Raw genomic sequence first — 21,785 nt, 5'->3', positions numbered from 1 at the left:
TGCCTATCGACCAAAATGAGAATTATACATACTGAATGAAATCATTACATTTGCATCATCTTTATTAAGTATTATTTAGAATAATAAAAATACAAGCCAAAGCTTCCTCATTTTAGCAGTATGAATAAAATATTGTCGCTCTATTGTCTACAGCAAACCTTGTGAACGTGAAAAAAAAAATTACTAAGAAAAAAAAGTGAAATGATCAAATGGACTGTATAAAATGGAGAAAAAATATCCAGGCATTAACTTAATGAAATGAAATGCAAACTAAAACGAGATTTCACATGGTGCATGGAATGTTCTTCCTCTGCAAATAGCTTCCAGGTTTTCACCAGCATATGAACAAAGTGGAGAAACTTCCACGCCTGAAAAATCAAATGCGCAACTTTAAGAAGACTATGAGACACTTACTTTTGGTTCACGGTGTACAACTATAACAACTATGTCATGCAGTCCCAAACGAGCTGGGTTTACGCTCTATTCAAGTAAAAATCATAATGTAAGAACTTTTATGTAGTGAATAATAATGTAGAGGTTATATGGTGAATAGTTATGCATGGAGTTCTCATTGGTCATGACTCATGATGATTATTAACCTTTAAACATTCCTTTCTATCATTCATTATGAACTTCACAAAACTCATTTCTTCCCCAAACATCAAAATACCTGTGGCATATAAGGGCACAGAATGCGTCAGGAAGCCTCCGGCTGCAACCACCCAACGGGTGTGGAGACGAAGAACAAGCAATCTAGCACTGTCAGGAGTATCAAAGTTTGCACCGTTGGCATTTTTAACTGGAGCAAATTCTTCTTCACGAACAACCTATTTAGACAAAACATTTCAAGTCCCGCTATTAGACAAATATGCATTTAGCTGCTATCGGAGACTTGGAAGTACAGAATGGCAATTACCTCATATAGTGTTGTTGAAGGTGTATAAGGAAAAGCATCAAATATGAATTGTTCCAGTTTGTATCCCACTGTTTGACCATGAATTGAGGGGATTTTCTTCTCTGCAAGATGATAACTGCAATCATGTCGTAAAAGCTCTTTTTAGACTGGTATTCCAACAATGGTAACCAACTGCACCTATGTTTGCAGAACATAGCCATTCCCCAGAGTCCAAATAAGGCAGGAGGTTGCAGTAGAACTAGAGAAACAGTCAAATTATGCAGTGCACATGAAAAAGCATAGTCAGGTTGCTGACATGAAGGATTAGTATCTACAGGTGTGAACGTAATAGTCTTATTTTGTAACCATCCCCACCGATTTAAGGCCTTTATGCTTCTATTGTTGGTGTGTGATTGATTCCATCAAATAAACATTACAGCCAAAACTTAAAGAAGTTTTTAGGGAACCAAACAGAACAAATACAAAGGAGAAAGGCATTGCTCACATGCTGTCTTTCTCAAGGCCATTTGCCACTTGATTCAGGAAATCTACAGTAAACATATGTAAGCAGACCTGAAAAGTAAAATGCACGAGTAAGGTATAACAAACAGGTGCATACAAGACAACTTTGCTTTCCTCTTCACAAGGTCCACCAAATAACCCCCCCCCGCCCTTCTTTTTGATTATTATTCTTCATACATTTTTCATCGGAAATATTGAATCCTCTCTGTGTTTCTTGAAGCGCCACATCTAAGAGCGAAGATTCTTTTTCTTCTTGAACTAAGCTCCTTTTTTTTAATTTATCAAAAAAAAAAAAAGCTTAGTTCCAGCAAAAAGGTTGATGCATACAAATCTGAATTCCACCAAAGGAGAACTCACTCAAAGCAGGTTTATTTTGAAGTGTTTCCTTGCAATTAAAGATAAGAGGTATAAAAGATTTAATGACAACTCTCTTTAAATCATAGGTAACTGCACCATTTTCTCACTAAATGTTATCAAGGAAAATGGTCAAGGTTTTGGCTAAGATTTATAACATATCTTCTGTTGAAAATAACATCCTAAATTTACTGCAAGAGAAGCAAGAAGTATACACAAGATTCAATTTTCATCCTGTTAAAATTATTATGTCAGAAATTAACAGATTTGAGGAAACCTGTTGCTGTAAACTATTAGTAGAGTTCCACTGAATTATTTGTGAGAGAAGCAGTAGAGACACAAATCTACAGAAAGAATGGAGAGAGGAAAAATGGATAGGTGAGAGGTTCAATTTACATTGCTCCAACAAAAGCGAAGACGTCCTGTTTCCTGGTTTACTGCATTACAGAGTGAAGGATCCAACTCACTATACTCAACCACAGCAAGTGGTCCACCTTTACCTCGCCGGACAAACACACCAACCTTCTCTTGTGGATAGGCCTACAAGTAGAGTGGATAAAAATCAATGTATGCATATGAAATAACTTCCTTCTGAAGGGTTCTATTAAAATACTATTATGATTGATAAGCACTCTAAATGTGACGCACTGTGTTCTACACAAAACGAAAAAAAATAAATTGATAAGTCAATAAGAATAAATTGTGAGGTCAGGTAGATAAATGTAATTCATGTCCCAATCTAAGCTCCACTGCAGCTTCATCACAGAAACACCAAACTTCCACTTAGTTTTCTTGGACTAGAAAAATAGCCATCTCATACACTGTTTCTGCTGATCCTTCGTAGAATTTTGGATTGATTTTCTCTTTAATATATCAATGTGCCTCATACCCTGCTGCTAGTAATTGTGTTGCTTCCTAGGGAAATATAAAAAGCAACTGCTTCTTGTACTTATAAGAGTCCATTTATTTTGGGAGAGCTAGGTATTCCAGGATTTGAGGGAAGAGGGGTAACCATAACAGAAATGTAAAATCCAAACATTAGTTTGGAAAAGAGTGGATTGAAGGAAGAAACTTACCAACACACTAAACAAGTTAAACTTAACACAAAGGCAAAATAATCAAATTCCAAGATTATATTCTTGGTCTTGAAAGAATAACCATCATGCTTGCATTCAGCTTTATAGAATACCGATATATAGACCCAAGGAATGTAAAATAGTATAAAGCTATTTTCTTCATCTAAAAAACAGAGGAAACTTTTCCTCTCTATGTGGTGTCACCTTGACTAGAGATATACATTAACTCATTGGGATAGCAAGAGCAACACGTTTGTGCAGAACATACCACAACAATAAAACTGCACAATCATCTCAGTGAAGAAACAAAACTCATCAATTTCTTTTATCTTTAAAAAATCACAACTCTATACATTTGCTCAGTTAGATTATACTTGATAATGAGCATCTTTTAACCTATTGAAGACACTATATCAGTGACTTTCAGTTCCCAAAACAAAAAGACGCTTTAAAAAGGTAGCTGAATAGATTTGGCATCCTGAGCAGATACTGGACTTAAAAATTTTGCAACTCTTTCCTTCCCTCTCAGATGCTAAATTGAATGTTCAAAAAGTTGGATAGGAGAAGTACAGATTGCTTCTTTTTTAGAGTTTCTTTTTTAGAAAGAAAAAAAGAAGAATAAAAACAAAATTACTCACCTTGCGTACAACTTTTGCAGCAGCAGACACACCTTTATCAATGAAATAACCCAAAAAGGTAGGATCTGCCACTCGAACCTGCTTCCAGAAGACTATTAATATGTATCTTAACAGAACAAATTGCTAGAAATTTCATTCAACGGGAAAACAATATTAAAAATATGAGGAAAAGGACAAATTACCAACGCATTGTCAACTCCATAGCAATCCACATATTTAATGCCTCTCGTGTTCATTTCTTCCAATAATCTTGAAGATTTCAATGCTGGAAACAATTCAAATGTTAATTGACTGACTTCAATATGGTAGACTACAAGCAAATAACATCTGTCCAAATCTCGAAATCCACAGTACTCCATTGCATTGAGAGAAAAATGCTTAAAGTGAGGTATAACTGTACCTGTATAAACTCCACCATTTCCATCTGGAGACTTTGCTACCTGCTTCAACAAAAAACTTTAATAGTCTATTAACACTTTAGAATATAGCCAAAGCGGAAGCAGTAATTTTGTTTTTCCATAAAACTAAAGTAATAATATAAAAGAAAAGTTAGATGAAAATACAGATATTTTACAAGTAGAACTGGTATAACTCTTACTATCAACAACTGCAGCAAAATTAAGTTAATGTTTAGCCACTACATCAGCGCACTCATGGCCTCTTTGCTCCATCAAACTGACACCTCTGAGGAAGACGGAGAAAGAACCATCCGCGGCAAAAATGGTATCAATTGTCTGTTTTAGAGAGTCAAGGAAATTACGTTACCTCTTTGAATTCTCTATCTCTCTCTCAATTTACCGTGGATCAATCTCACATGCTTTATTTGATACCATAATTCTTGTACAGGGAATTTCAAACTATCTAGACCCCTTTATATAGTTCCAACACAAGTCAAGTGTGATAAAGTTTCAGCAGTAAATCCATTCCCTAGTAGGATACTCAAGTTTATTAAGAGCTGCTGTAATTCATCAATTTCTAGTTCCGAAGTTTAGGAGGTAACTGGCAATAAAATTAATGAATGATAGAAGTACAGAATGGAAAATAAAATATAATGGCCTATAAATGGAGGGCAATGGAGTAAGTGTCAAGGTACAGCAACAAGGCAAAATGAGATTCTAGGTGTCAATCACCTGTTAGTTCAACTTCTACTGGATTAACTATATATTTCATGCACTTACACCTACTCAAGACAGATAGCATTAGCAAGCTTTGTCCATAAGGTTAAAAAGTAAGCAAAACATTTCTATTTATCCCTGGAAAAGAAAAGGGTTAAGTGAGACATCTCTAGTTGGACATGTAACTCTTGGATAGTGAGTTTAAACAGAAAGTTCTACTTCACCTATGTAAATTTAATTATTAAACAATTACACTTTCATTAGTAATAGCATAATATCTTGCATATACTTGTAAAATGCTTTTCACTACATTGCAGCTTGAAGATATGCATGAGATTTGATGATTGACTTTTTGTGAAATCATCTGATAGAAAAAATTTCAAGCAAAGAAGTCACCTACCCGGTATGGAGTCTCCATGATAAATCTTCCATCCTTTGAAACACAAGGTATGGTACCTTGTTGGAAAAAGGTGACCTGCATTAACAAAATTTCTCTTTAATGCGAAAAAAGAAAAGGATCAAAAACCAGTAAACTGTCAGCTTAATTTAGATAAAAATGAGACAGAAAAAAGGGTAACGAATGAAATCTTACTTGATCTGGTTCAAGGCCAAAATACTTATGACTTTCAAAGTATTTGCGCGTGGCTTCATCAGTGAATGGACTGGTCATGATATACCACTGTATCGGAACAATGCCAGCACCTGAAAACTAACCGTATATTTGAATGTGGATACGTGAACTAACATCCAAGGGCATTGAACAAGAATCTCACCCTCATTTGCAGTTATAGCTGCTAATCTTTGAATACACAAAATTCTCTCAGCTTGAAGATGGAAAAGTGACTTCCCAGATGGAAGTCCAATATCTGGTACAAAAGGAAAAAAAAAAAGAACATGAATAAGTCAAAGCTTTATTTCCCCATAGTTCTATTTTCCGCCATCCTTCCTCACCTTCGTCCCCTTTAGAGAGAAAAGGTGGAAGCAATATAGCAGCTGTATGTTAATCCATCCAAAAAGAAAGTATTTACGTTTTAAATTGGAAAAACACTATTAGTTATAGATAAAATTATTTTTGTTATTTGCTAACTCGGTGATTTCCAAATTTCCGCATGACCATCACAGAAAGTTCTTCCTGTTAAGTGTCACTAAAAATATTTATAAATATTCTTGTGTATTAGGATAAACCAACTTCAACTATATCCAATTTCTCCCAAGAGTGGAACCATGCCATTCAGTACAAAACGATGCCAGTCATAAGTAGATATGTCAATGGCAGTGCTCAATAACATTACTACCTAACTTTTTACCTTGTTCAATAAAAAGAATACTCGAGAGTGATCTTTGTTATACTCCACAACAAATATCTAGCCCATCCTATCAAACATAACAGTATTTAATAAGACATGTAGATTATTCGTTGATTAGTAGTTTTTTATATCTTAGCTCTTTCTCGTTATCAAAAAAAAGTTTATAGTTTAACCTAAATACTAGAAACAATGACAAAGAGAACTAATTGTTATGTACCATGAATTCATACAACACAGATAACGACCATAGACCCCCTACCTTAAGCGCTTACTAAGAAAAAATACTTGTTTATAAAACCATCACCGGAACTATCAACAATTGTGGTAACATAAAGTTGGCAGGTAATCACTATGAATAAGGTGTAGACACCTAATTTTGTCCCTCTCGAAGACCCAAGTTATTCATTTTTAACCTCGTCTTACCATGTGTCCTACCCCGTGTGATAATTCCTTCACAAAAATACAAAAATAACAACCCTTAAAAAAATCCCTAACAAATTTTATCTTGTTTTAATCCTATCCTAACCACCTCACCCCTCATCCTAACAACCGTATCCTATGAAATTAGGACACGTCACACCCCAATTTCCCCACCCTTCATGTTTTTATCCAAGTTGAAACCATTTCTAAGGAAACAAAAAGGAGTGGGCCCCACGGGAGAATATTCCTAATATTGTTCAATTCCTAACAAAAAAGGGGAGGGTCACATTTTCTATAATACACCTAAGGGGGGGAGGGGGACAAAGGAGAGAATTTCCATCTTTAGAAAAGGGAAGGGGGCCCACGGGAGAAGACATCTTCTCCAGGGGTATAATACGCACCTAAACACGTCATCACTCATACGCATTCTCATAATATATATATACATACACCACCATCACTGGAGAGAGATAGACACTGCCATAACCATCGACGCACACCCAATCGAGAAACAGTGAAGAAAGAAAAGGAGAGTCAGTGAGCAAAAAAACGAAGAGAGAGAGAGGAGATCGAGAGAGAGAACGGAGTATGGGGAAGAATAGCTTTTTCCGGTGAGCTTGTCACCGGAATAGTGCCTCGTCGTAAAGACCATCCACTCCTCCCCAAAACCCAATCGAAACCAGCTTCAAACCCCTAAAAATCGTGACACCAGTGCCCGACTACTCTGCCGCCACCGCTGTTACTGTTCCGGCGGCGGATTTTTCGCCTGGCATGCGCCAAATAAGTCAAAATCATCCAAAAAATATCGAGAAAATAGTGGGTTCACCTTTGGGTTTTCGACAGTCAAGTTCAAGGTTTGTTTGTGATTTGGTATTGGCGAAAAACGAAACAAAGGGGATATATCGAAGTTGGATTGTTCGTTTTGTGAGGTTCGATCCGAGATTATAGACGCGGTTCAGTCGGAAGGAGAAACTTTAATCGAAAGCAACATTTGAGGTTCAATTCTATCTTCTCTACTTTTTAGTTTTTACATAATTATGAATGATTTGTGTTTGGCATGTTTGAATCCTCGTGATGTGTGGGTTGATGTTAGATTTGGATATAAAAACTTGATCGGTGGCTTGTATATTGAATTGGTTTAATCGTGTTAAAAAAAGTTGGGGCGCGAATTGAAAATTTGCTAAAGTGAATTAGGATTAATTTTGATTTATTGTTGTCTTGATTCATTGACGCCGTCGATCGTGATAGTGCCATGATAGGTCGAGTTAGGTAGGCAAAAAGTAGGTTGGGTAGGCAAAGTTTAGGATCTGTGATTGTTGAATGATGAAATGTTTGTGGAGTGGTTTTGATTTATACATTGGGAGCTATTGTATTCATTTGGCCGGGGAATACCCCGAGGGATTTGTATTGATTTATCCGGAGAATGCGTCGAAGTATCATGTACTTGAAGACGGCGCACGATCAAGGCCTGGAACGTCGGGTGGAGAAAGCAATGGAGTGTAGTTAGGATTAGCCTAGAATAGAGTAGGTTTATATTTCCATATTTTTTATTTTTTTCGAAACTGTATAATTGGACTGAACACTAAATTTTGGATTATTTTGTTTGGTTTTACTTGATTGATTGTTGTGCGTGCTTTGTGTGGTTTATAAAGTCGTGTTAAATTAGTCGATATGCTCCACCAAGCGATCGTGGTCGAACTATAGGATCGAGGGGTGCCTAACACCTTCCCCTCGATCAACAGAATTCCTTAGTCGGAATCTTTGTTCGTGGATCAGTTTTATAGAGTCAAAATCGTTTTGAAAAAGGATATCCAAGGGTGACTTGGCACACCCGATTTATGCCAAGTGGCGACTCTGAGTTTTGAATATAAATAATCTTTTTTCGAAACAAATTCTCATCTTTTGTCACTTAATATTAAAACCCTTTCAAACTTAAAAATAATATCTTTTCGAGTTAAAAAAGGGGTGTGAAAGCTCTGGCGACTCTGCTGGCGACATTTCAGAATTCAAGCTTATTTTAAAGTTGTATCGGCTTAGTTTGGCACTATAGGTATATAGACATTTTGTTTGTGATTATTGTTTATGTTATTGTTGTTGTGCGTTTTCGTGCTCCTTATTTACAGTTTTTATTTATGTGTTACCGCTTTATATCTGGCATCATGTGCATAACCCGAGTCAATTCTTTCTACAACAAGTTCTGTAGTACACGCTGTGTACACGACCTATAGTTGAGTCACCCTTATTTTAGGAGGGGAGCCGTCGGCTGGTATGGAGTAGGTGGACAACCAAAGCAGCTACTATCGATCATACGCTCCCCCCGAACAGCCTTGTTAGTGAACCCCAGCGTAGGTCAGCCTTTAGGTCATACTTATGTGCATCATATTGAGACTTAACGAGGCCCATTTAGTCCTTTGTAGGAGACTCACCTCTAAAGCATCCCTACGTGCTAAATGTTGCATCTTTAAGGGTAATAAGGTCATTTGACAGATTGATTTGGGCAAAAGCATGTGTTAGAAGTAAAGTATGTAGACAAGAAATTGTTGGGAAAAAAAAAAGGAAAAAAGGAGTGAAAAAAAAGAGTTTTGTAGTTTTTTAGAGTTACTTTATGGCTTTTGTTTTTTTTCACAATTCAAAAAGATTTTCTTACCTTTTTCACGCATTTATTCAAAAACAAAAAAATCCTCAAAAAGATTTTCCCTTAATAAAATAATAAGTAATAAATGTTGCTTCCATTTCAACACGGAACGGAACAAAGGGGACAATATACAGGATGGGTAGAAAGAGTTGTGCTACTTGGCTTGATTCAGGGAAACTACAAACTACAGGATATAAAAAAATATACCAATCCTAAGAATCCGTAGGATTTATTGTGGATCCAAGACAACAATAGAAAGATTTGAGTCTTAGATTTTTATTTAGTTTTCTAGATTTTGTATTTCAAATATCTCCTTTATCATGCATTCATAATTCAAAATTTTCAAAAATATTTTTAGGAGCTTTTTATAAAAACAAAATTCAAAAAAAAATGGCAGAAGTTTTGTACATTTCATATAACGAAAATACCAAAAAGATTTTCTCTTTCATAGTTGTTGGTGTCAGTCTTACGTGAAGTGTCAAACTAAAAACTCAAAACAACTTTATTGTTTTTCATCTTTTATTTGTGGTCGCGTCTCTCAAGTCAGGGTTCAGTCGGTTATTTAATCCTAAATTGTCCTATCTAGATGAACTACGCACCCCTGATTCTCCTCTCTCGGGAGTGAGATACGTAGGCAGCCTATTATAGGTTCGGGGAGCTTATTTGAAAAATTCAAAAAAGATTTTCTTTACTCTTCATTTAGAGTAGATGTTTCATACATATCATGAAAAAAAAATACAAAAAAAAATCCTTAATAGTCGTAGGTTTTATTTTTTTATTTTTGGTTAATCTTATTTCAAAAATCCAAAAATATTTTTCTTCACTCTTCATTTCGAGTAGGTGTCTATGCATCAATAAAAGAAAACTACAAAAAGATTTTCCTTTAATAGGTGCAAGTTTCATTGTCGTATGAAATGCAAAATTGAAAACCCAAAAAAAAAGTTTCTTTGGTAATCATAGGTTTCATTTTGTATAGGTTATTAAAGCTGAAAAATTCAAAAGATTTTCGTCTATTCTTTTGACAATTTGTCATTTTTCTTTTCTTCTTAAAATTTCAAGAAAAAAGAAAAAGAGTTTAATTGGCCATTTTGGCAAGACTTCACAAACTACGCACACCTGATTCTCCCTTTTTGGGGGTGAGATACGTAGGCGCCCTTCTTGGGTTTGGTAACCTTTTCAAAAAGAAAAAAAGAGGTTTTGAAAAAAAGGTGTTGAACTCTAACATATTTGGTATTTCTTTTGTTCAGTTAGTTTAAGATGGTTGGTTTGTGGCAATGAGTTGGTCCTCCACATCACACCAAATCTAAGGAAGGTTTAGCTGTGTTCAACAAAGATATAGAGAGTGACCTCATGTATCAAACAAAGAGTCAAGAAATTGAGAGTTTAAAGGAAGAGAATTTGAGACTAAGACAACAAATGATGGAAATGTATCGAGCTTGGGACAGTGGGCTATCTCCTTCTCCATTCCCCACTATTGACCTTGCAAATACCTTGAGTCTTCCACCAAAATCGCAAAGTCAGTTTTCTACTATTGTTGATGCACCACAGCATGCCTCAGAATCTATTCCACGTCAAATGCACCTCAATACTTTCACCACTCTTTCTTTAGCTCCTCAGTATAAGTCTACCACATTCACATCACCACATACCGTTTGTGCTTTTGTTGCTTAACCTTCTACTAAGGCTTCCACTTTTGCTATCAATCCAACGATTGTGCTTCCCCAGTCCACTAGTGAATCCACGTCCAATACTCGTGATGATCATTGTTATACTCTTGAGCCTACAGTTAAGTTAAGTGGACCGCCAAAATTTCTTACTAAGAAGCATAGTATGCTAGAAGACCCAGAGAAAATGGTTGGGAATGTTAAGAGTGTAGAAAATGATATGAAAAGTTCCTTGGGACTTGTGGGCTATAAAGATGTTTCATATAAAAACTGGGGCATGTTTTCAAGTGTTAACCTTCCTCCAAGCTTTGAGACATCAAAATTTGAGGAGCTTAGTGGACAGAATAATTCTATGAAACATTTAGGCCGATATTGCAATCAATCAAGGGAAACTGAAGGAAAGGAAAAGGAAAACGCATCTGTTGTCGTGCCTGGGCCAAAACAGTGTTTGAGAGGTCCAACTCACCAATACTGTCAGCCTCAATCCCATGCTTACATATCAAATCCACTTATTCATCTGCAACAAGGTTCCTCTTTTCAAAATCCAAGGAGTTCCATTCCACTTCCTCAATGTCCTTTGAACAATGCACAATTGTGTACCCATCCGTCTTGTTATCCACAATGGCATGCACCTATCCCTCAACATCATCCTCGACCCCCACAAATTTACCAAGGAACCTCTAAATTCATGTTTCATCCGAGGCTAGAGTTCGCAAAGAGAAGGAAGGAAAAGAATAATTTCACTCCTATTGGGGAGTCCTATGACAGTTTGTTCCAGAGATTGAGACATAGGGGCATGATTACTCCTCTCCTTGGGTATACACCTGACCCACATTCAAGAATGATCCTAATGTATGGAGTGCATATCATTCTGATGTTCAGGGTCATAGTACTGAAGATTGTCATACTTTGAAAAGAGAAATAGAAAAGATGATTCAAGATAAATTGATTGTGGTGCAAAATATTGGCCCCTCGACCATCCCACAGAGTTCTTCACCAACATGCGGTACTGCACAATATGTGGGAGGCAACGAGTTAAGCATGGGGATGTAAAACTTATTTGTAGAAGGAAATGTGTCTAACAATGGTGGAAGCTCTAGTCATGATTATATGCAAACTAGTGGCTAAGATGTCAGGCTGAGCAATTGAGAAGTCACCCCTCTCCCTACTAGGAACAGGTCTGGTAGTTTGTTTTCTTTTCTTTTCTGTTTTTCGAATTATTTCAAGGTTGTAGTTCGGGATCTATCTTGTTTTGTCCTTTTGTCGTTTAGGTTCAAACCCTTCTATCTTTTATTTCAACTAAATGAATTGTCCCTTTTCCTTTGTGTTTTAAATATGTGTTGTTTGTTTGTTTTCTTTATACAGTACATTTTATGTTGACTCCAGTGATATGACATGCTTGCGGAATTTTCAGCCAGACCTTAAAGTCCAATTTAACCATGAAACATAAAATCAGAGGGCTAAGGTTAGAAAAAAAACATCTGAGAAAATTGGTAGAATGCTGAGACATTTGGTGACAAGTTGAAGCCTTCTTTCAAAATTAAGTCAATTATTTTGAGAACTTGGTCATCAATTGAAAAACATAGCTCAATTAGGTCAAACAGTGTCTGCATGATCCTATCAAGAGGAACAGAAAGAAAATTAACTCCATGAAAGCATGATGAGTCATTCAATGTGAGGAATGTACAACAAATATGGAGTTGTATGTTTGACAAGTAAAGAAAAATAGGTGACACACATGTTCAGGGCAAGTTAGTGTTGTAAAACATGTCATAAATGATGTTGATCGTGCACTTTCACATTGTATGCTATGTACTAGTATTTTCAAGGATTGATATGACGAAGGCATTTTATTCTGCTATCCAAATATTGTGTCATCCTTTGTTTATCCTATTTGAGCCTTAGGGTTATTTTCTTTCATACCCCTCTTTTGGAATCAAGATAGAGTCAACAAAGCTCAAATGAAAAGTATCGAGCAAAACAGTAGAGCCAGAAAAATTTCAAAAAAAAAAAGAAAGAAGAAAAAGAAGAAGAAAATATGTCCAAAAAGAAAGTAAAGAGAGGAGTGTTGAGAAAAATAGAGTCAGAAAGTTTCAAAGAGAAAAAAAGTCAATAAAAGAGAAAAGCAAAAAAAAAAATCGGAATCAAGCAAAAGAACAAGCTACCAGAACTACGCGTGACCTGATTCTCCTCTCTCAGGGGTGAGATATGTAGGCTGCCCTACTCTGGGCTCGATCCAACCAAATAAACAATTTAGAATTACTCAGTCAAAAGAAACTGGGGCATAAGTTAATACTCATTATTTGAGTCGATTCCAAAAGTTGTAAGTCCTACACCACTTCAAGTGTCGTTTGGGCCTCATGTCATCCCTTCTTTCTAACCTTATCCAAAACCCAAGTTATACCAAAGAAAAACCTTCAGATCAATCTTTGAAAATGTTAAGGCTAAGTATGCAATGGATATGATGATTCATTTTGGGTACTACTTGTCTTCCTCAGCATAAGAAATCAGGAGAGAAATAAAAATGAGAGTCTTATTAGTGAAACCCCTCATGGGCACCATAAGGCGATGGTAAGTTGAGAGAAATAAAAATGAGAGTCTTATTGGTGAAAACCCTCACAGGCACCGTAAGACGACTGTGAGTTGAGAGAAATGAAAATTAGAGAATCTTATTGGTGAAAAAACCTCACGGATACCATAAGGCAATGGTGAGCCGAGAGAAAGAAAATGAGAGAGGCTTGTTGGCGAAAACCCTTCAAGGTTTCACTAGCTGAATGAGATCTCTGAATGCAATTGACCCAAGGAAGTAACTCAATTTCAGGGTCATTAGCTCAACAACAATTGATGAAAGTTTGGATAAAAAGATCAGGCAGCTTAATCCAAATGCATGGCATAATCATTAGAGTTGATTGTCATTTTAGATAAATTTTTCGTCTCTTTGTTTCAAATGGGGACATTCATTGTCTTTTCTTTCTTCTCTTTATCTTTATTTTTTTATTTTCTTGAGTCAGTTATCCAAATAAAAAAAAGTCATTGTTATTTTTCTCGTGTCTTAAGTCAAGTCCATGAAAAAATAAGTGAGAAAAGATTTCAAAACTGGCTACCAGTTTCTTCAATTGCACAAAGCAAGACAAAGTCAGCATATAAAGAGACATGATTGTGAGCCAAATAAGGCATGCAGAAAGTTTTATCAACAGACAAGTCGGGGAACTCATAAAAATACCAGGGTTCAAAGGATCTATCTGAGAAGCATGGCAAAGCAGATATACTATGTTTGTTTCAGTTACTCTTAAGAGTTCGGGTCAATGATTCAACAAGTCAAAGATATATGCTAATGGTTGGAAGCAAGGTTAAAAGTGACGGGGGCAAAAGCGATCGTCGCGAAAGCTAAAGCCACAAACTAGCCACCATGTTTTAAACTCACAAGTTTTCTTTGATGAAACAGGAAACATATTACCTTCAAAGCAAGGACTTCAAAGCATAAACATCAAGGGCTGCAATGCCTCACTTTTACAAATGCAGGAAGCAATATTGCTGCACAAGTTTGATAATAAAATCATGGTAAAAATTCATCATCCTATATCCCTCGGAGACACACTTGTCCAGGGATTTCAGTTTTCATTTGCTAGGTGATACACTTCTTAAATTGAATCTTCACTCCTAGGAGACGTACCTTTTAGTCGAGTCATTCCCCTTGACCCTCAGAAGACCTACCTTTTAGTCGAGTCATTTCTCTTGATTCCTATAAGACGTACCTTTTAGTCGAGTCATCCCCCTTTGATTCCTATAAGACGTACCTTTTAGTCGAGTCATCCCCCTTGATTCCTATAAAACATACCTTTTAGTCGAGCATCTCCCTTGATTTCTATAAGATGTACCTTTTAATCGAGTCATTACCCTTGATTCCTATAAGACGTACCTTTTAGTCGAGTCATTCCCCTTGATTCCTATAAGACGTACCTTTTAGTCGAGTCATACGTACCTTTTAGTCGAGTCATTTCCCTTGATTACTATAAGACGTACCTTTTAGTCGAGTCATTCCTCTTGATTCCTATAAGACGTACCTTTTAGTCAAGTCATCTCCTTTGATTCCTATAAGATGTACCTTTTAGTCGAGTCATTCCCCTTGATTCCTATAAGACGTACCTTTTAGTCGAGTCATTTCCCTTGATTCCTATAAGACGTACCTTTTAGTCGAGCCATTCCCCCTTGATTCCTATAAGACGTACCTTTTAGTCGAGTCATTTCCCTTGATTCCTATAAGACGTACCTTTTAGTCGAGTCATTCCCCTTGATTCCTATAAGACGTATCTTTTAGTCGAGTCATTCCCCTTGATTCCTATAAGACGTACCTTTTAGTCGAGTCATCTACTTTGATTCCTATAAGATGTACTTTTTAGTTGAGTCATTCCCTCTTCAATTCCTATAAGACGTACCTTTTAGTTGAGTTATTCCCTTTGATTCCTATAAGGCGTACCTTTTAGTCGAGTCATTCTCCTTGATTCCTATAATGATGTGACTTTCACAAAAGTCCTTTGATGATAAACTGGGGCAAAGTTTAATTCTTGTGTTTGGACTTCACCTATCTGGCAAATGAAATCTCTTTATAATAATCTTTATTTGGGATAATTTTCTTTTTAGTTTTGATGTGATTTCAGGAGCCCGCCTGAAGAACAAGGCAAATAAATGAAAAGAAGCAACATGGTGAAAAAGTTGAAAGTCAAGCAACAAGGTGAAGAAATTAAAAGTCAACAAAAAAAAAATAGCAAGTCAGGAACCCACCTGAAAAATAGGGTGAAGAAATTGAAACCAAGCAACAAGTGATGAAATTGTAAGTTGGGAGCTTGCCCGAAAAACAGAGTGATGAAATTGCAAGTCAGGAGCCCGCCTGAAGAATAGGGTGATGAAGTAGCGAGTAAAGAATCAAGGAAAGTTGCATAGATAGAGCTTTTGTAATTTCTTTTATATTTTTAACTTGTAATTTTTATTTTGATGTAATGACAGAGCCACGAACCGAAACCTCGATGGAACCTCACTCGACTCTCCAATTCGGTATAGCTCCTCTCCTTCCAACCTTTTGGGATACGTGTCAATTGATTCCTTCATAACTTGGGTAGGTAGGATGTCTTAATTCAAGACCCAGTTGCTCTTCCTCCTTCTGTTTCTTTCCTTGAATAATGGTCGAGTCAAAATTTGATCTCGTTGTCTACTTCTTTGTCTGAAAATACTTCGTGTTTACATTCAAAGGGGGCATAATGTAGACACCTAGTTTTGTCCCTCTCAAAGACCCAAGTTATTCATTTTTAACCTCGTCTTACCATGTGTCCTACCCCGTGTGATAATCCCTTCACAAAAATACAAAAATAACAACCCTTAAAAAAATCCCTAACAAATTTTATCTATTTTAATCCTATCCTAACCACGTCACCCCTCATCCTAACAATCGTATCCTATGAAATTAGGACACGTCACACCCCAATTTTCCCACCTCTTACGTTTTTATCCAAGTTGAAACCATTTCTAAGGAAACAAAAAGGAGTGGGCCCCACAGGAGAATATTCCTAATATTGTTCAATTCCTAACAGAAAAGGGTAGGGTCACATTGTCTATAATACACCTAAGGGGAGAGGGGGACAAAGGAGAGAATTTCCATCTTTAGAAAAAGGAAAGGGGGGCCCGGGAGAATTCATCTTCTCCAGGGGTATAATACGCACCTACATACATCATCACTCATACGCATTCTCACAATATATATATGCATACACCACCATCACCAGAGAGAGATAGACACTGCCATAACCATCGACGCACACCCAATTGAGAAACAGTGAAGAAAGAAAGGAAAGAATCAATGAGCAAAAAAATAAAGAAAGAGAGAGAGGAGATCGAGAGAGAGAACAGAGTAGGGGGAAGAACAGCTTTTTCTGGTGAGCTTGTCACCGGAATAGTGCCTCGTCGTAGAGACCGTCCACTCCTCCCCAAAACCCAATCAAAACCAGCTTCAAACCCCTAAAAATCGTGACACCAGTGACCGACTACTCCGCCGCCACCGCTGTTACTGTTCCGGCGACGGAGTTTTCACCTGGAACGCGCCAAATCGATCAAAATCGTCCCAAAAATATCGAGAAAATAGTGGGTTCACCTTTGGGTTTTCGACAGTCGAGTTCAAGGTCTGTTTGTGATTTGGTATTGGTGAAAAACGGAACAAAGGGGATATATCGAAGTTGAAGTTGTTCGTTTTGTGAGGTTCGATCCGAGTTTATGGACGCGGTCCAGTCGGAAGGAGAAACTTTAATCGAAAGCAACATTTGAGGTTCAATTTTATCTTCTCTACTTTTTAGTTTTTACATAATTATGAATGATTTATGTGTTTGGCATGTTTGAATCTTCGTGATGTGTGGGTTGATGTTGGATTTGGATATAAAAACTTGATCGGTGGATTGTATTATATTGAATTGGTTTAAACGTGTTAAAAAAAGTTGGGGCGCGAATTGAAAATTTGCTAAAGTGAATTAGGATTAATTTTGATTTATTGTTGTTTTGATTCATTGACGCCGTCGATCGTGATAGTGCCACGATAGGTCGAGTTGGGTAGGCAAAAAGTAGGTTGGGTAGGCAAAGTTTAGGATCTGTGATTGTTGAATGATGAAATGTTTGTGGAGTGGTTTTGATTTATGCATTGGGATCTATTGTATTCATTTGGTCGAGGAATGCTCCGAGGGATTTGTATTGATTTATCCGGGGAATGCCCCGAAGTATCATGTACTTGAAGACAGCGCACGATCAAGGCCTGGAACATCGGGTGGAGAAAGTAATGTAGTGTAGTTAGGATTAGCCTAGAATAGAGTAGGTTTATATTTCCATATTTTTTATTTTTTTGGGGACTGTATAATTGGACTGAACGCTAAAGTTTGGATTATTTTGTTTGGTTTTGCTTTTGATTGATTGTTGTGTGTGCTTTGTGTGGTTTATAAATTCTTAGTGTTAAATTAACCGATATGCTCCACCAAGCGACCGTGGTCGAACCACGGGATCGAGGGGTGCCTAACACCTTCCCCTCGATCAACAGAATTCCTTAGTCGGAATCTCTGTTCGTGGATCAGTTTTATAGAGTCAAAATCGTTTTGAAAAAGGATATCCAAGGGTGACTTGGCACACCCGATTTATGCCAAGTGGCGACTTTGAGTTTTGAATATAAATAATCTTTTTTCGAAACAAACTCTCATCTTTCGTCACTTAATATTAAAACCCTTTCAAACTTAAAAATGATACCTTTTCGAGTTAAAAAAGGGGTGTGACATAAGGCATTATAGCAAATGTTGTAAATCATGTAAACTACATCTTTGAGCGTGATTGGAGGAAACAACCACAAAAATCTATAAAAGGAATTAAAGAATTAGGCAACTTATAAGGATGTCAAATAAGTATAAAAATTACTCACTGAAACATCCTTTGGGGTCTGAACTACCAAGTCGAGTCCCCTGCATCAAAATTCATATTTTCAACATCTAGACTAGAAAATTTAGAATAGCCTGAACACATATATTAGAACATTAGAATAACAAAGTAACATCACAAATACAATTTGGAAATAGAACAGGCTCAAAGTGATTTTAACCTATTATAGTTTCTTTTGGAAGCAAACACAAAAAAGTTCTTATCACAGACCAAAAGGTGATCCTGTTAAATCAGTTTTCATGATCTGTAACCGTTCTCCTCAATCATACAACAACAACAAACCCAGTGTATTCCCACAAAGTGAGGTCTGGGGAGGGTAAGATGTACGCAGTCCATACCGTTCTCCTCAATCATAATGCAAATTCATCTAGCCAAAAGGTAAGCAAATAAATTAGGAAAAGAAAAGCTCCAGTTATATGAAAGTGCTTTTCAATGCTTGCCCTCAGAAAGCGGCGGTAGGGACAAACTTTTAAAATACTAGTACTTAAAATGATATTTTTATGGAATTAACTTTTTTTTTTCTTTTCATTAGGATAGATATAACTATTTTTGCAAGTAGAAGCATCAAGCAAGAATGCTCCAATCAGTCAATTAAAGAGGCAAACAACACAGAGGCAATCCTTATACGTATATTAGAATACATCATAAATACTTAGGATCACGAATTGTTACTTATCCTTAAATGGTAAGTTGAGTGATAACAACCAGCAGATATACATACAAAGTTTTCAACCTATATCATAATGAGACAGAGAGTGGAAAATCACACTGTATGGGATGTGTGCCCCATTCTTACTTGTAAAAAACTCAATCACATTAATACACTCACTCTTATTCATCAAAAGAAAATATTAATACACTTTATCTCACTTTATACTTGAAATGATTATGAGGGATCCAGATCTCACTGAAGAAAACAACTTTTAAAGCAACTTGTCATTATGCATAAACATTATCATAGCCTGCTTTTGGTTCCCTTGATTAAAGTCAAGAGTTCCATAGTGGCAGCACAAATCCTCACGAAACTACATGATAAGAAATCATACCAAAGTAGTTAGCTAATCAAAGTCAGCCACCAAATTTTTGACAACTTCACATTTTCAGCTGGACCAACTAAAAGCAAAAAAGGCGCACAACTATGCTTAAAAGTCAAGAATCCTGAAATCTTTGATAACATTACCTGGCCACCAGACAAAAGCAACACACCTAATTTGCCTTCTGCAATGGCCTTCATGCCCATTTTCCACCACTTCTCTCTATCTTCCATTGTCCTCTCCTCCACAGTTGACACACAACTTTCCGGCACTGGCTCTATCGCCGCTGCCGGGAGCCCTGAAAATCATTATTTAACAGATACTAAGCTTTAAGGTAAACAAGTTTTTTCATTTTTTTGAGCATCATGAGAGGTCTCACGTTCAAATCCCACCAGAGACAAAAACACTAGTGATTCTTCCCAGATGGTGGGAGGTGGCAGGTATCCCATAGAAATAGTCAGGTGCGAGAAAGTTGTCCCAAACACCACGGTTATCAAAAAAAGGAAAGAAGATCTTTTCTCATTTGATTAAAAAACAAAGAAGAAGAAAGTGTAGTTGGCACTGACCTTGTGAGTGAAACGAACATCGAATGATCCGATCAATCCTAGGAAGATCTATATTCTGCAATTAAAAAATACTTCCACGTTAAAAATCATCACTTTATCAGTAATATCCAAACAGGTAAACCAAACTAATCAAACCAAAATTCTAATTTATCGGACAATTCACATTCTAAACAAAAACCAACAAAAAAACAGTTTACAGAAACAATACTAGTTAATCAGGTAACTCACATTCAAAACAGAAATGATAAAAAGAAACAATTTTTATTCTAATTTATCAGGTAATGCACACTCCAAACAGAAATGGAAAAAAAAAAAAACAATTTTAACTGCAAGAATCGCATTTTCCTTCAAACTGATGATCCAAAATTTAGAAGAAAAAAGGCATGCCGGTGCACTAAAGGTACCGTTATATTATAGAAGAAAGGGATCTAGAAGAAAAAAGACCTCGATATCGTTAACAAGGAGATGTTTTTCTTCAGGAGAAAGTTCATCCCATAGTGCAAAAGCATCTTCTTGTCCATAATCTTTGAGTCTTTCAAGTAAAGCTTGTGGCGGTGGAGATAGTGGAGCATTCTCCATTGTTGGTTCCCTCATTTACTCTTTCTCTCACTAGATCTCTGGGTTGGATTTCTCTCTCTAGATCTCTGAGTGTTAAATTTGGGTTGTGCTGACGGTTGGTTGTTATGAAATACAGAGCGAGAGAGGGAGCGCCACAGTGACGAGGAAGACAAGAATCGAGTTTGTATTGATAACGTAAAATTACCAATTTGCCCCTCAACACGTCATCTTTTTCCTTTTGGAAAAAATGATTAAATTTACGCCTATATTACTATAAGAAGTTGAAGGGAACGAGGTCATGAAATTAAAATAATGATTAAATTGATCCTTGTGATCGAGTTCTTTTCTAAAATTTACTCATAATGAAAACTTTGATGCACCAATATGTTCTATATTACCTTAAGCAATTTTTTCCTTCTATATGTATGATTTGTTGTCTAATATTACCACTATCGTTAGGAAAATGAAAAAGGACCTAAAATGTCCTTCATCTATTGAAAATTATACAAAAATGTACTTTATCCATCTTTTAATTTTATAATATCCTTTACGTTCATCTTTGGGTTCCAAAATATTCTTTATATCCATTTTTGAGCTTCATCATGTGATTCACATCCACCTTTAGACTCTAAATGCCCTTTAATTAACAACTTCAATATTAAATAAAAAAAATTATTAATGATGTGGTACCTTCCCAATTGATTTCCATTTAATTAATTAAAATTTTTAAAACATCGTAACCCATAACACTCAATCCATCCATTCTTTCCCAATTTTATTTTCTATTGTCGCTCAATCCATCCATTCTTTCCCAATTTTATTTTCTATTGTCGATCCATTTTTTATTGAGCAATTCTCCCAACTCTCAAATTCCATCCTTTTAGATTTGACTCTCAGTATTAGATCTCACTGTATTAGTTGGTTTTGTTAGGATCAACATTATTATTAAAGGATTAAACATAGAATTATTAGATGAGTTTGATATATATATATATATATATATATAATATTGAGATTATAAATTTTCTTTAATTTGCAGAACTTCACAATAAGAAGAGAAGTTAAGTGACTGCTATAAGAAGATATAGATTCACAATTCACATATAGACTATCTATTCGAGAATATCTTTTCATGTTAACTAGTTGAATACAATCAATGTAATTGTAATCATACTTGTTACTATTAAAATGTCCCTTGTTTAATTTTTACGTGAATTGTGGAGGTTGAAAATTTGGCTAGAAGACTAATAGCAAATAGTTTTGCATTCTGCTATTAGTATTAGTATTATTTTCGATACAAGCAATAACATAATCAGTTTAATACCAAACGATACCAAGCAGATATGTACAAATAACCAGTATTATTTTTGGAACAAGCAACAACATAATCAATTTAGGCATGCACCAATATGGTGCAATTCTAACAGCTGATACCAAACACATATATTTACTTGTAAAAAAAGAAAAACACTTTGACCTGATTGCACAACAAAAAATATTAAAATATTAGTATATTAGTATTGATCGTCACAAAATCAACTCA

General features: G+C 36.0%; 1 protein-coding gene across 1 annotated transcript; it reads right to left on the bottom strand.

Moving 5' to 3' along the window:
• Nucleotides 1-20,477, bottom strand: LOC107858900 (UDP-N-acetylglucosamine diphosphorylase 2). Its single transcript, XM_016703704.2, has 15 exons — nucleotides 20,129-20,477; nucleotides 19,685-19,739; nucleotides 19,265-19,416; nucleotides 18,068-18,107; nucleotides 5,374-5,466; nucleotides 5,193-5,302; nucleotides 5,001-5,075; nucleotides 3,886-3,925; nucleotides 3,668-3,750; nucleotides 3,486-3,563; nucleotides 2,168-2,311; nucleotides 1,401-1,468; nucleotides 917-1,031; nucleotides 671-827; nucleotides 1-368 (listed from the first exon to the last, which is right to left on the bottom strand). The coding sequence occupies exons 1-15, from the start codon at nucleotides 20,276-20,278 to the stop codon at nucleotides 271-273; spliced, it is 1,458 nt and encodes a 485-aa protein (XP_016559190.1). The 5' UTR covers nucleotides 20,279-20,477; the 3' UTR covers nucleotides 1-270.
• Between the last annotated feature and the right edge of the window lie 1,308 nt (nucleotides 20,478-21,785).

This window comes from Capsicum annuum, chromosome 2 (genome assembly GCF_002878395.1).
Source record: "Capsicum annuum cultivar UCD-10X-F1 chromosome 2, UCD10Xv1.1, whole genome shotgun sequence".
Taxonomy (NCBI): Eukaryota; Viridiplantae; Streptophyta; class Magnoliopsida; order Solanales; family Solanaceae; genus Capsicum; species Capsicum annuum.
This window is presented reverse-complemented; position numbering and strand designations above follow the sequence as displayed.